The sequence below is a fragment of the Dipodomys spectabilis genome, unplaced genomic scaffold (genome assembly GCF_019054845.1).
Source record: "Dipodomys spectabilis isolate Male_0828 unplaced genomic scaffold, ASM1905484v1 ptg000147l, whole genome shotgun sequence".
Lineage (NCBI taxonomy): Eukaryota > Metazoa > Chordata > Mammalia > Rodentia > Heteromyidae > Dipodomys > Dipodomys spectabilis.
Window position 1 is genome coordinate 2,589,545 of NW_024870824.1, and position 14,001 is coordinate 2,603,545.

Below are 14,001 nucleotides of genomic sequence, written 5' to 3' on the forward strand. Positions count from 1 at the left end.
ATTAGTTTTTGAATAGGTTCTTGGCATGATATTACATAATCATTTAGTACAATAGAAATATTATTTTCAAATACTAATTAGCTATTTAAGTGAAACAAGTAGAATCTAGTTTACAACTTACTTTACAAAGTGGTTTAATATGGTACAAAACCAAATGTATGATTAAAACTATCATTCGCATTAAGTGTGAGTCATTCTTTATATTTTCCATAGGAAGGAATAGTTGTATATGGGCACATTTTATTTTATCACAGCCTTCATGACCTTCTCTGCAGTGGAGCATCTGATGAACCACTCAGCAGATATTCTGGGACGTCTGTGATATTGGTGCCTGGGAATGCCTGCAGACTTCTGCAGAATTAGGAGTGTGTTTAGAGATTTTCATATTAGCAAGCTTTGTAAGTATCTAGGACCATGGGTTTCAGTGAAACAAATCATTCTTTAGGAGGTTCTGGTCTAAACATCTTTGGCACAGATAGAGTGACTATCAACTGTTCTTTCCTCTATTTGCATTAGAAAATCTAACATTAGAAAACATAGCACTGAATCTTAGCAGTTATGATTCTCCAGTTGTGTTTGTGATGGGAGAAGAGTCAAGTGAATCTCTAGCAAGGTGCATTAGAAGGGTGCAAATATGTGGGCAAGAACACCAGAGATGTATGTTGAGCACTCCTCTTGAGTGGGAAACAACTTTTTTCCTTGAGAATGGTTTCTATGGTACTCTAGTGGAAGGAAGTGTAGAGTTCTTTGTGGATTTGTGACTAAGAGGCTCGCTTCTCTTTTATGTATGTAGAATATCAATGAACACAAGTGATGAAAAGGACAAGTCTTCTTGTCTTAATGCATAGAAGTGTAAGTCTAATAGGATTAGAGACATTCTTTGGTTATATTGTCAAGGTGGTATCATAACATATTATTTGAACCATAACTGCTTCTGCTGGTAAGAAATTTACAGGTAAAACATTTTAGATTTTTGTGCTAAGTCCTCTTCCTTTTTCTCTGTTCTTTTTTCCTTTGCCTCACTTGGTCACTGTAGATATTTATTTGATTTCTTAACAAATGGCTTATAATGTAGATAAAAGCAAAAATGTGTAGGAAACACACTCAGGATGAAAGAACATTAGTAATCTTTCTAATGTGTTATGATAAACATGTGCTAGTTTGCTTTTACTCTTTGTAGTGCATATGTCCTGGGGGACATATTATCTAACTATTCAGTCTGTGTTTCTACAGTTACAAATTTGTCTATGAAAACAAATATTTCAGATCATATAAAACTCACTAGTGAATCAGTGAGTAATATTTCTTCTTTGAAGTGTCCTGATTTATTTGTATATAATATGATGCAAATTGATTTTAATGTAAAATCATTAATCAGGCGAAGCATGCATATTTCATGAGTTTTGTCTCCTGATGTGTAGAAAGTTTCTCCTAATACAACGTCATGGGTGCTTAATGGAGAGTGATTAGATGCTCAGAGATTTGAGAGAAGCCTATAGGAAAAATAAGATCTTAAGTATCTTTTATAAATGGTTATGCTTACAAGTACCCTGTAAAAATTAATTCTGAGATGAGGATGTCATAATGTGCCAATTCAAAATGGTGGAAAAATACTTGCTAAAATTCTCAGTTCATTCTTTTTTAAAAAATTTATTCTAAGGATTGTACATAGTGGCAAATATTGCTAGAACTTGTATTAAAAGTTTTATTTTTCCTCTTTCTCCTAAGCCACTGTCAAGTCCTTTCTACAGCAATATTTATCATAAAATGTTGGCCCTAATTCTAAGTAGATTCACTTCAAATAGTCTTTTTTCCAGATCCAGGTTTCTGGAGTGAGACCCCTGTATATAAAATATACATGTGAATTAAGAAAATTTTCAAATTTTCACATATAGCCATATGATTTTCTGTGTTGGGTGGTTTAAAATATTTTTTTAAATGGGAGGAATTGTAGCTAACTTGCAGATAGACAATTTATGGGTTTTTTGTTGTTGTTGTTTGGGGTTTTTTTTTTTTTTTCTTTACTGAAATTCTGCAAGGATCAGGGTATTAGGTGCAAAGTGGTAGTCCATTTTGACAGATGATTAAAACCATACTTAGCTGTCAATTCTGGGATATGAAAGCGCTTCATTACAAGTCTATTAATGTCTTCCATTTGAAACAGTTTTTATTCTCCAGAAAGCACTTTGAAGCATTATTTCATTGCCCTTTGTGCTCTGTGGTATTTGTTGTGAGGAAATTACTGGTCCTCTGTCAGTTCTGACAGAGTTCTGTGTCACTCTTCTCTACACATTGGCTCAATGACTGTGAACTGAGGTCTTAGGAAATATGTGAAAGAAAAATATTTTGAGATCCCAGTATTTGACAATTACTTTTTTTTTTTTTTTTTTTTTTGCAGGTACCTTGTGGTCTACAATCCTTTAGAGCAAGAGCGGAAGTCAGTGGTTTCTGTCTATGTGAATTCTCCCACTGTACAAGTGCTGTCTTACTCAGGACAGCCTATAGAGGCTCAAGTCAGTGCTGTTTGGAATGATGCACACACTATCTCACAAACAGCCTACAAGGTATGTTGTGGCTGGAAAAACATATGATTACAAAAGGACATAACCACAGTACACAGCTTGTACTTTTTTTCTTTTTTTCATCAGTTGTGGGGCTTGAACTCTGGGCCTGGATGCTATCCCTCAGCTCTTCAGCTCCAGGCTAGCACCCTACCACTTGAGCCACAGCACATTTCCAGTTTTCTGGTGGTTTATTGGAGCTAAGATTCTCACAGACTTTCCTGCCCGGGCTGGATCCTCAGATCTCAGCCTCCTGAGTAGCTAGGATTACTAGCGTGAGCCACCCATGCCCAGCTAGCTTGTACTTTTATAATTAGCCTCAGGATAGGCCCCTTGAGCAGTCCTGTTGGAATATGAAAAGTGAAAAATTTAAGTACCAGAGAAGATGAACTGGGTATTTAAATGATACTAGAGGAAAAAATAGATCCCATATTAAAATGTTAATGCCATTATTAATATATTATATGCTGTTAGCAGGTAACATGTTATTAGTGTATTATGTATCTTATATGCCTTTATAAATATATATACTAGTGAGATTATGAGTTAATGAAGTAATTATTATTCATTTTATTGTGCTAGTCTTGCAGCTTGGACTCAGAGGTCGGCATACTCCCCGAGCTTTGGTGCTCAAGGCTAATATTCTACCACTTGAGCCATAGTTCCACTTGGGGCTTTTTTTTTTTTTTGACAGTTAATTAGAGATAAAAGTCTCATGGGCTTTCTTGCCTAGGCTGGCTTTGAACCACAATCCTCAGATCTTAGCCTCCTTAGTTATTATTATTACTATGATGATGATGGTTATTATTATTATTACTGAATTTTTGGTCTGATACAACTTAATGATAATGATGATTATAAAAATTGATATATTACCCTCCTTAATAATTTTGTGTAGTTTCAACGTTCCATTGTAAAAGTAATAAAAATATCATGGAAGAATGCCTTTCTAGGGTATAATTAAGGTGTTTTTGGTTTTTTTCTGAGATATGTCTGAAAACTCTAGACTTAATTAAAAGGGGTGTGTGTGTGTATGTGTGTGTCTGTGTGTGAAATTTTCTTAAAATAATCAAAGTTAAACTGAGATTAAACGCTATAGAATCTGGAGTGTAGTTTAAATCTCTACTTCTAAAGACACAGCTATAAACAAGGACAAATTCTAAAATGGAGTTATTTCTATTTGTCAACAATTGTATACACCACAAAATGAAGAAAAATAAGGGAAGGGGTGGATCTAAGATTGGAGAAAATGTTGCAGGGGGAAAATGTTGAAGGGGTGACACAGATCAAGATGCATTGTATACATAAAAAGCTTTTTAAATGACTAAGTAAAGTTCAATACATATCCTACAAAATTAAGAAAAGTGAAGAAAGGAGTGGTTGGGAGGGTTAGGTAAGAATGTTGAAAGGGGTGACAATTGATCAAGACACACTGCATTCATAAACCACTTTGTTTACTTTGTGTAACTACTTAAAGGTAATACGTATTTTCTTTAAAAAAAAAAGCCATTGGTGACTCACTGAGCCGTGAACATTTCTGGAGACAGAATGGAAAAGTATAGAATAACTTGTTCAGATATTACAGGCTACCTGCCTTTTAGAAAATGGAGTAACTCCAGGAAGACAGACATGGTGTCTGCTACGCCTTGCTCCCTGTCTACCAAACTTCCTACATTGAATGCTTGGTGCTGACAGAACTAATAGCTGTGATATTTATGTAATTACATTGGCGATTTTAATATTAAAATAATAATATAGCTGGTCACTGATAGTTCACACCTGTAATCCTAGCACTCAGGAGGCTGAGATCTGAGGATTGTGGTTCAGAGCCAGCCCAGGCAATGAAAGTCCATGAGACTCTTACCTCCAATTAATCACCAGAAAATCAGAAGTGGAGCTGTGGCTCAAGTGGTAGAGCACTCACATTGAGCTGATAAGGGACAGTACCCAGGCCCAAAGTTCAAGCCTCACAACCAACAAATAAAATAATAATAATAATAATCTAAAGAAAGAAAGCATTCCATGCAGAAAGCATTCAACTTAGCCTTCATCTGGTCATCTATTGAGAACAGTTATAGCAGACTGAGCATATAATTGCTAGTGAAACGGTGTCTCTGATGAATTGCAGTGGTTGATTTCCTGAAGAAATTGTGATGTGATGTTATACCCATAACTTATCAACTACTTATAGAATAGTATAGCATCCTCATTAAAAAAACACACACAGTAGCACATTGCTTTTAACCAACAGTAAATAAATTAACTTTGTGTAGATTCTATTTTTCTCTTAAAATTTCCTTCCCTGTCTCTTAAAGATTTCTTTTCTAGCACATACCCCACCACTGGGACTGAAAGTATATAAGATTTTACAATCTAAAAGTACAAATTCACATTTGGCCGATTATGTCATGTATAATGCTGATGTAAAAGGAAATGGAATTTTCAACCTAAAGAATATGGCAAATGCTATGGATTCTATCAGTCTAGAGAATTTCTTCATTGCACTCTGGTTTGATGGATATGGGCTGATGAAGGTATGTTCTGAAATTTATTGTTACAGTTACTACATGTGCTGATTTCAGTGAAAGGAAAAGAAAGTCTTCTTACTTTAGGCTGCACCAAATACTTCGGTGAGGAGGATAGCATGCAATTATTGGTCCCTCTAGTGAGGCACTTCAACCACAAGCCTGATCGTGTGGTACTGCTAGTTTCCAGGCAGTGCTGTTACTCCATTAAATAATTAGGAAAGCTGCAAATGTGTTCGAGAACTTTGAAAACATAGTTTGACAGCATAAAATGCCCATTAAATCTAATAATAAGTTGAATGTTTACTTAACATATCACTTTCTAGTTATTTATTCCTTTGTGTTTGATGACACTAGGGGTTTTGAATTCCAAACCTTGAACTTCCTACATAGGCAACTTCACCACTTGAGCTGCACATGCTGGCAAATCACTTTAATTTTTAAAATTTTAATTTTAAATTCAAGTTTATTATACTTTTAAAACATATTGGCCGAGGAATATTGAAATAAAAAATAAATCTTCTGGTACAGAAAGTTTTGTGCCTTTGATAGAAGCTGTTTTTCTTTTGTGCCAGGTTGGGGGTTTTGACCTCTTGGTTATCTTTCTTGGCTCAAGGATGGCACTGTACCACCTGAACCACACCTCCACTTCCAAATTTTTGTTGAATTAATAAGAGTCAGATTTGTCTGCTCCATCTGGCTGTGGATTGAGATCCTCAGATCTCAGTCTCCTGAATAGGCATGAACCCACATGGGTACAGTTGTAGTGAAGGTTTTAAAACCTGAGACTAGATGGACAATTATAATGTTCAACCAAGAATTTTAAACCTGAGAGACAAACATTACCATATGTCAGTTTCTCCTGAGGTTTAATTGACATATACATAAAATCAGATATAATACAGCATTTCAATAGTGAATTGCTTTAACTTTTTTTCTTAGAGAATGAGAACCAAAGATGATGGGAAAGACCATGAAATAAGAGTGCAATTTTTCTGGTATGGAACCACAAATAAAAGAGACAAAAGTGGTGCCTACCTCTTCCTGCCTGATGGTAAGGCCCAGGTAAGTAATGCTGACAAGTTTATCTCCTGGGTTTATGATCTCTTCAAGGATCAGGTTACTACCTTTCCACCCAGTGTTATACTTACACTTGAAAGTTAGGTAAACCAACAGTGGATCGAACTTGCAATTCAGTTAGGATTATTTAAACCAGTGTTTTCCATGGAAAGAAGCTAGTTTGACTTTAGACTTGGTGCTTTTGTAGTGTTTTATATATGTGCAGCACAGTATGAAGAGATAAAATAATACGTAGGTCTGTGGAAAAAATGGATCATCTACTGGCTGTTTCTCCTTAACTTTCAACACTTTCATAGAGCATTTTCCCACCCTTGACTATAAAGGTAGTGAGTATATGCAAACTCTGGCACATTCTGAAAATGTAGAAAATTATGAAGAAAGCAGTAAGTTGTACAAACTTCAACAACCCCATGAAAACCACTGCTAATATTTTGGTGTGTTTTTAAAATATCTGTTATCTTCTAGTTAAAGTCTATCCATTCCCTAATTCTCAGTTTCATCTTTGCATTTATGTGCTTTATTTTTTATATGCATCTCTGTTCACAATCTGATAGTGTTTCTTGGATATAATTTTAATATTCAATGTTGTGTTTACTATTTTTCTAAGGTACATGTGTTCTTCTTATTCTTCACTGTTAGATATTGGCAATAAGCTTTCTTTTTATATAATTCTGATTATTTCCTGAGGAAAACCTTTATAGAAATTCACTGTCTGAATCCTGGTAGACCATTTTTATACATACTGCTTATTTCTACATAAATGTTCCTTTCCTCTTGGGATTTGTAAGTAACTTTCTAGTGTGCCGTTTTTCAAACACTAAGAATTAACCCTATTAGAAGAGTTGCCTGTAGTAGTAGGTTAACTTAAAATTTTTATTTTCCTATACAGTTTTTGGGATTATTAATGAAATTATACTTTTTCTACATTGATTGTTCTTATTTCTTTTGTTTCTTGTTTATGTCTTACTGATGCATACTATTGACCTATAAGTATTCTTTATACACAGTCAGATGAATCTTGCAAAATTTCCTGTCTGTGTTATTTAATTTTTACTATTTCATTTTTCTAGCAGTCTATAATATTTTGTAGGCAATTCTGCATTTTTTCTCTTTATAAAAAGAAATTTTTTGCTTAAATACTTTTTTTTGGCTTTAAATATTTAAAAAAAAATGTTTGCCTTACATCAGAGGGAAGCTAGGAGGGGGACACAGAACTAGAAGAAAACGGGTGAAAAAATACAGCAGAGGGGCCCATCAGCTTCACTAGACATTGATGAAAGGGAACTAAGCAGCTCTAGAGTGGTAATGGGAAGGGAGGGAATGAGAGAGAAAGAGGAAACAGCTGGCACTAAGCAAAAGGAAAGAAATGTACCAATCGCCCGGTTTGGAAGAAATCATTTTATTGTTAAAGTCTGTAGAGTTCATAAGCTTTGTGGATCAAGACAATGACAATTAGCATTGTGAAGATTAAAATGTGTTGGTGACTATAGCTAAGTATCACTATGCCACAATGCTGTGAAATTCATGTGATTACTTAATCTCAATAAAGAAAAAAATTAAATAACAGTTTGCCTTAAGGTTTTGTTGCCTAGGTATTCCTGAGAAAAAGTAACTTGTGTTATAATTTGGGAAAGCCTGTTAACCAAAATCAAGAGATTGATTTGAAACTGTGTAGTTCACACTAAAACTAACAATTTTTAGGTTGTTTTATAGTGTTTTATATACACATACATATATGTGTGTATATATGTGTCAGTAAGAATTTGGGGTAGACCACAGTTCACAGGAGCCATCGTAGGATAAGCAGTGGTTCCTCAGTATAAGCTGTTTCAGTATATCTCTCTTGCCAGCTTTTACCATTGGACAGGCATCTTACACTGAATAGAAAGGGTAGTTATGTTATGGGTATTACGCATTCATAGAAGTATTTAGTATCTATAATGTCAGTAGGATAAAAAGAATTATCCTTAGTTTACTAAGGGAAAGAGGTCAATGGCTCAGAACAGGAGCCCAGAAATGACTGTCTCAGGTCTCACTTATCCCTCCCCACTTTCTAGCTATATGTTAATTAGTTATAAGAACATTACAAACTGTCGCATGCTTTATTAACTTCAGAATACTTTTCTTTAGCCAAAGAGGTAGGTTTGGAATAAGATTAGACAATTCTGAAATTACTTACACTGGTAAGTTATTATTGTAAGCCTAGCTATTCATGCTATTCTTTTTTTTTTTTTTTTTGTCGGCCGTGGGGCTTGAACTCTGGGCCTGGGCGCTGTCCCTCAGCTCTTCAGCTCAAAGCGAGCGCTCTACCACTTGAGCTACAGCGCCACTTCCAGTTTTCTGGTGGTTTATTGGAGATAGGAGTCTCATGGTCTCTCCTGCCTGGGCTGGCTTTGAACCGCGATCCTCAGATCTCAGCCTCCTGAGTAGCTAGGATTACAGGCGTGAGCCACCAGCGCCCGGCTATTCATGCTATTCTTAAGCTAATATTTAGATCACAATTCTTCACCAGTGGTTTAAATCTTCCCAGTCATAAAAGTTATGTGCTTTATTTCCCATGTTTTCATTAATTTAGATTATAAATAGTGATAGCTAAACAATGGCTTCTAAGTGATTTCATTTTTCAATTCTGTAAAAGTTTTAGAAGCCAAGATGTTTTTCCTAAAATTCTGATTTCCTCCTCAGCCGTATGTTTCCCTACACCCACCCTTGGTCAGAGTAACATATGGAATGATCTACTCGGAGCTGACTTGCTATTTTGACCATGTTGCTCATACAGTTCGACTCTACAATGTACAGGGTAAGCAAATAGACACGGTAGTCAAACATTTCATAAACTCCTTTTTCAATTCTTGTTTTCCTTGTATCATTTTTAACACATTAAAAATGGCAATTGGCTTATACACATGATTTCTTTTTTCTGAACTTCTTAATTGTAATATGATCTCAAACATAGGACTTAACCTTTAATAATAAAAATGACAAAAATTTGCATTCCCTTCAAAAATATAAACATGTATGCATGTTTTCTTCATCTTAGTCCTGAGCTTGTTAACTAAGAAGCCTGGAAGGCCTGAACAATAATCCAGTATTTTATATTGTTTTATAAACTAGAATACTGTCATAACATGGATTTCAGTTAGTGGATTACTGAGTATGAGATGCTTGCACATACACGTGTTTGCACATACATGTGCATGCATGTGCACACCGGCCTCCTTAAATGTAGAATGCATTACAATAGCATATATCATAGGAATATATTTTTTTAATGTTTGAATATAGTTTTGTTTGTTTACAGCTCTTTGGTATAGTTGTTTAATTAATTGTTTATAACTTTTAGAGGGTATTGAACAGCGTAATAGAAAACAGCTTTTGGTCCTTTTCTGACTTGTTCTTTCATGAGATCTGGGTTTAAACAATGAGTCCCAAATAGTCACGCTTACAGTTATGTTGGTTGATTTTGAATTCATTGTTCTTAGGATAGAATACTTTACTAACTGCTAATTTAATTCTGGTAACCAGGATATTTACCAGGTTACCAATTCTTTTAGAAAAGTTCCTTATAAAAATGCCACTTTAAATTATCTTTGTTATTCATTAGGTTGAAAAAAGTGGTAAAGGGAAAATTTTTTCCTTGCCTCTTTTTTCTTAATTTTATTGTCAAAGTGATGTACAGAGGGGTTACACTTACGTATGTAAGGTAGTGAGTATATTTCTTGTTGAATATTGTTACTCCCTCCCTCTTTTTTTCTCCTACTTTCCCTCTTCCCCAGTACCCCCTTCCTCCAAGTTGTGAACTTCATTTCCAACATACTGTCTTATGAGTATCGCTGCCTCTTGGTATGGGTAGAAAATAAAAAATTTCACCATCTAATGACAGAGTCTTTCGACAAACACTTATGAGAAGTAAAGGCTATCTTCAAGGCTTTGCTTTATAAGCTTACACTTCCTGACTTCACATGTCTAACTCTAGTTTTGCTTTTACTTAGCTTTGTATTTAAATTTTCATTAGTTTTGCCTTTATGTGGGATTTTGGGTGTGGGCTGACTCATGAGCAGCCTCTCATGTGATCTCTTAGGTAATGATACGATATGTTGTTGGAATAATATGATCACTAGGTTGAATCAAGAAATAAAAGGTTTTCTGGAATAGGGAAAAATAATATTCTGAAACACAAACTTCATGTCGTACGCACAACTTTTAGGTCATTTGTAAATACTTTTCTACTCATAGAACAGTCTATAGTTCTAAAATCTTTTTTTTTTTTTTTTAGTTTCTCAAAACCTTTGGTAAAGCAGAAAAAAATACTTTAGAACATCACTTTATACTCTTTTGTAAGCTACCCCTGAAAGCTATAAAAATTTTCCTTTTTAAGTATCACCAAGTATTTCATTTTATGGGTAGAAAATAACATCACACATAGATTACCTATCTTAATTTTATGTAAGAGTTTTTATTAGCATGAACTGTACATGGTGACAGATTTCATTATGACAGCTCCATACGTGCATGTACTGTGCTTTGGCCATACCCCAATCCCTTTGCCACAATTATGACCCTTCCCCCTATTTTCTTCCAGAAGAAAGCTCTTCCTTGAGTGCAGCGTAGCACATGCCCGGGCACTGATCTATATCTGGTACCTTTGTTTTTGTCATTTGTATTTAGACATTGTCTATGCCTTAGAATAAATGCTGAAGCAACTTATCCTGAAATTGTAACCACTCAATCAAGTGTATTTCCTCAGTTGCTTTTCCTTTTGTTTCATAGCATCTGTTAATGTCACCGCATCTCTTGGGTTTTTATTAGATTATTCAGGGCCTCTGGAACTCACATCAGTGGGTGATTTGTGTAAGGTATATTTGTGGCTATAACTTAGCCAGCTGTTATACCTCAGAAGCAGATTTGAAAATAATAGATTCTGACTTGCCTATTTAGTTATCCGAACAAACTGTACTCATTAGAACTGGTTACTATTGTTCCTTTCCTCCTTTCTACTATTGTTACTATTTCTCCCTTCAGCAGCAGCTGGGTCCATGGACATTCCACTTCTTTGCCCTTCCAAAGTGGTTGCACATGCTGTCTCTGTTATCCTCTGTTGGCCTCTCCAGTGTGGCTCATTTCTGTTTGCTAGCTTGTCTTTTTTTTTTGTTTGTTTTTCATTTAAAGGTTGTCTTTGTGTATTTTCTTTGTAGGTTGGTTCTCTTTTCTGCTTTAGTATTCTGGTGCCCAAACTTAGCTTTTAGGGACATTTCCTTTTCAATGGACACTCCCTTTCTCTCATCATCATCCATTCTTGGCACTTGGAGTAGCCAATAAAGTCTTGTGTTTAGCTGTTTTCACTTTTCTCTCAGTAGTACATGTTTTATTTATTCATTGCCAAAGAAATATGTTTACATATCAAAATACAGGTTTGTACTTTATGTAAAAATACAGGCTTTTGAAATGTCCAGCGGACTAACCTCTAGGTAAAGGAGTTACTTTTTAAGATGTAATTAGTTAAGAAATGGAGGTTCTTCTCAATTGGGTACTAACAAAACAAAAGTAAACACGAAGACTTCCTGTTCCCTCTGGATTTCTCAGTGGATAGAATAAATTTGTCTATTGTGTATTTTTGTTCCAATAATAGATTTTTGAAGCTTGAAAACAGGAAGCTTTAGGAGTTTGTGGGAAATGACAGATAAATAGCCATCATGTGACATTAACTGAGTGTTTTCTCTAGAAGACTTTTATTCTAGTTGCCTGGATTGAAACTAAAATCAGAATATATAAATGTGAAGTGACATATAAACCTTTTTATAGATCTAGCCCTGAGCTTTTCTTTTCTTTTTTTCCTAACATGAAAATAGTTGTTGGGAGATGAGATACCAAAACCATCCAAACCATTTTCTTCACTTTTATTTGAGCTTCTTTCAATAAATCTTCCTTTGGGAAAATACTTATTTTCACGATGGAAATTTTGCTTTTTCTCCCTCATCTTCCTGACCTACCTCTATCTGACCTATTTTACCATGGACTGAAGATTCATAGTGTCTGGATCCTGGTTCAGGGAGATTTGAAATGAAATCCTTTTTAACAGAGATGTGAGGTCTTCAGGTGTTTTTGAGTATTCTTACTACTTGAAAGAATAATCTGGGAGTTTGGCTGTGCAGTTCACAGCCCATCTATCTCTAGAAAATCCTGAAAAATAATTAATGTTCTGAACTTTGTAGTCCTATAAACTATGTTTCTAAATAGTCAACATGCAGACAATAGGGATGGATGGAGTTTGAAGGGTTGGAGGAGAATGTTGAAAGGGATGATATTGACTAAAATGCCATCTACTCATAAACTGATGCTGAATTATAACCTTTCTGTGCAACCACTTAATAATAAAAATATGCTTTTAAAAAATATGTAGACAAAAGTATCTTTTGCCTTCATTACAAAGAAACCTTCAAGCAGCTTCCATGTTTTTGTACAATGATTCAGCTAGTATTTCTTAAATTACAGAAGTATGTATTCTCAAATTTAACTTGCTATTTTTGAACAGATGCTAATTTTACCCTCTTTCAGTTGACCAGTGCAATTACTGGATAAATATTAATGAATAGAACCTGCTTGTTGTTATTACCAAATTTCTGATATAGGAAGAAATGTGAATGGCTGTTTGGCCATTATTGCTTTTGAAACAAACTATGTTTGGAGGCCTTGGTTCAACCAACTGTTTTGGGGGTGTTTTTTTTTTTAACTTAAGTTTCCTCACTTGCATTCTTTCTGGAATTGAAAAATAAATTATTAGAAATGCAGTTGAAGGCTTCTAAGAAAGTATCATTTAGGCTATTTAAAAATACTTCGTTTTTCTTTTCATTATCACTCAGACATCACATTCAAAAAGTTTCTAGAAATATTCAATTATATGAAATCTGTGTTCTCTAGCTTTAAAAGCAATTTCAGAGTTTTCTACTGAGTGATTTTTTTTTTTTTTTTTTTTTGCTTTATGTCAGGGTAAATGAGAAATCCATTTTGTAGCACATGTCGCTTAATGAAATACCCTTTTAGAAACATTTCATGTTTTAGCAAAAGCTATGTAGAAAAATTACACTTTGGGCGGGGGGATAAGGTAGGTGTGGTGTAGTGGACATTAATTGCTCTTTCAGTATAATGAAACATCACTGAGTGAGCTACATTATGTGTTTTTGTTAATCTTAGATTGAAAGCTAGAATATGAGATAAACAAAAGCTGACATATCCCCGTGTGTTATAGTTGGTGTTGCATGTTCACAAAAAGTACAAACCTCACAGTTACAAAACAATCAATATGTAACATTGCTAACTGTATCTTTGTCTTTAGAGTTGTAATGATTAGACTTCAGTGCCCTAGTTTTCTGTCATCAGCAGCTGCTTTAAAGAATTAGGTTGCCATGGGTTACCTATATATCATGTACATTTTCACTGACAAAATGTTCAGGCCCCAAATCTATTACAATATATAGCTTCAAGTTCCTCCTATCTTCTGATTGTGTTTTCCTAAGGCAGGTGGTTATGAGTGAATGAGTTTGTGTGTGTGTAAACCCCGTTTCAGCCTTAGGAGAAATGTCTTAAATGCAGTGCTTTTGTCCTATTTCTACCAACATATTATAAAAGTAGTATATGTTATAGATCTTGCTAAAAGAAAGCAAGTAGCCTGAAGGTAAAATGTAATGAACTGCAATCAAAAAAGTATGGGAGGAAAGGCTTTCCTTTGGCTGCAGTGATTGAATAATTTCCCTGCATGGGTGTAGTTAGCAATCAAAGAGCACTGCTTAACTTTTCTCTGAGGAATTTTGAATATATAAATCTAAGTGAATTTATTA

The 14,001-nt window shown here is 34.7% G+C and overlaps 1 protein-coding gene across 2 annotated transcripts in view; it reads left to right on the forward strand.

The window, feature by feature from the left end:
• Man2a1 (mannosidase alpha class 2A member 1) overlaps positions 1–14,001 on the forward strand; it is a 168,479-nt gene that overhangs the window by 106,842 nt on the left and 47,636 nt on the right. For both annotated transcript variants that reach the window (XM_042691919.1, XM_042691918.1), the window contains exons 13-16: positions 2,399–2,564; positions 4,877–5,095; positions 6,029–6,151; positions 8,852–8,966. In XM_042691919.1, the coding sequence (XP_042547853.1) occupies positions 2,399–2,564; positions 4,877–5,095; positions 6,029–6,151; positions 8,852–8,966 (623 nt within the window). The remainder of the gene's footprint in view (positions 1–2,398; positions 2,565–4,876; positions 5,096–6,028; positions 6,152–8,851; positions 8,967–14,001) is intronic.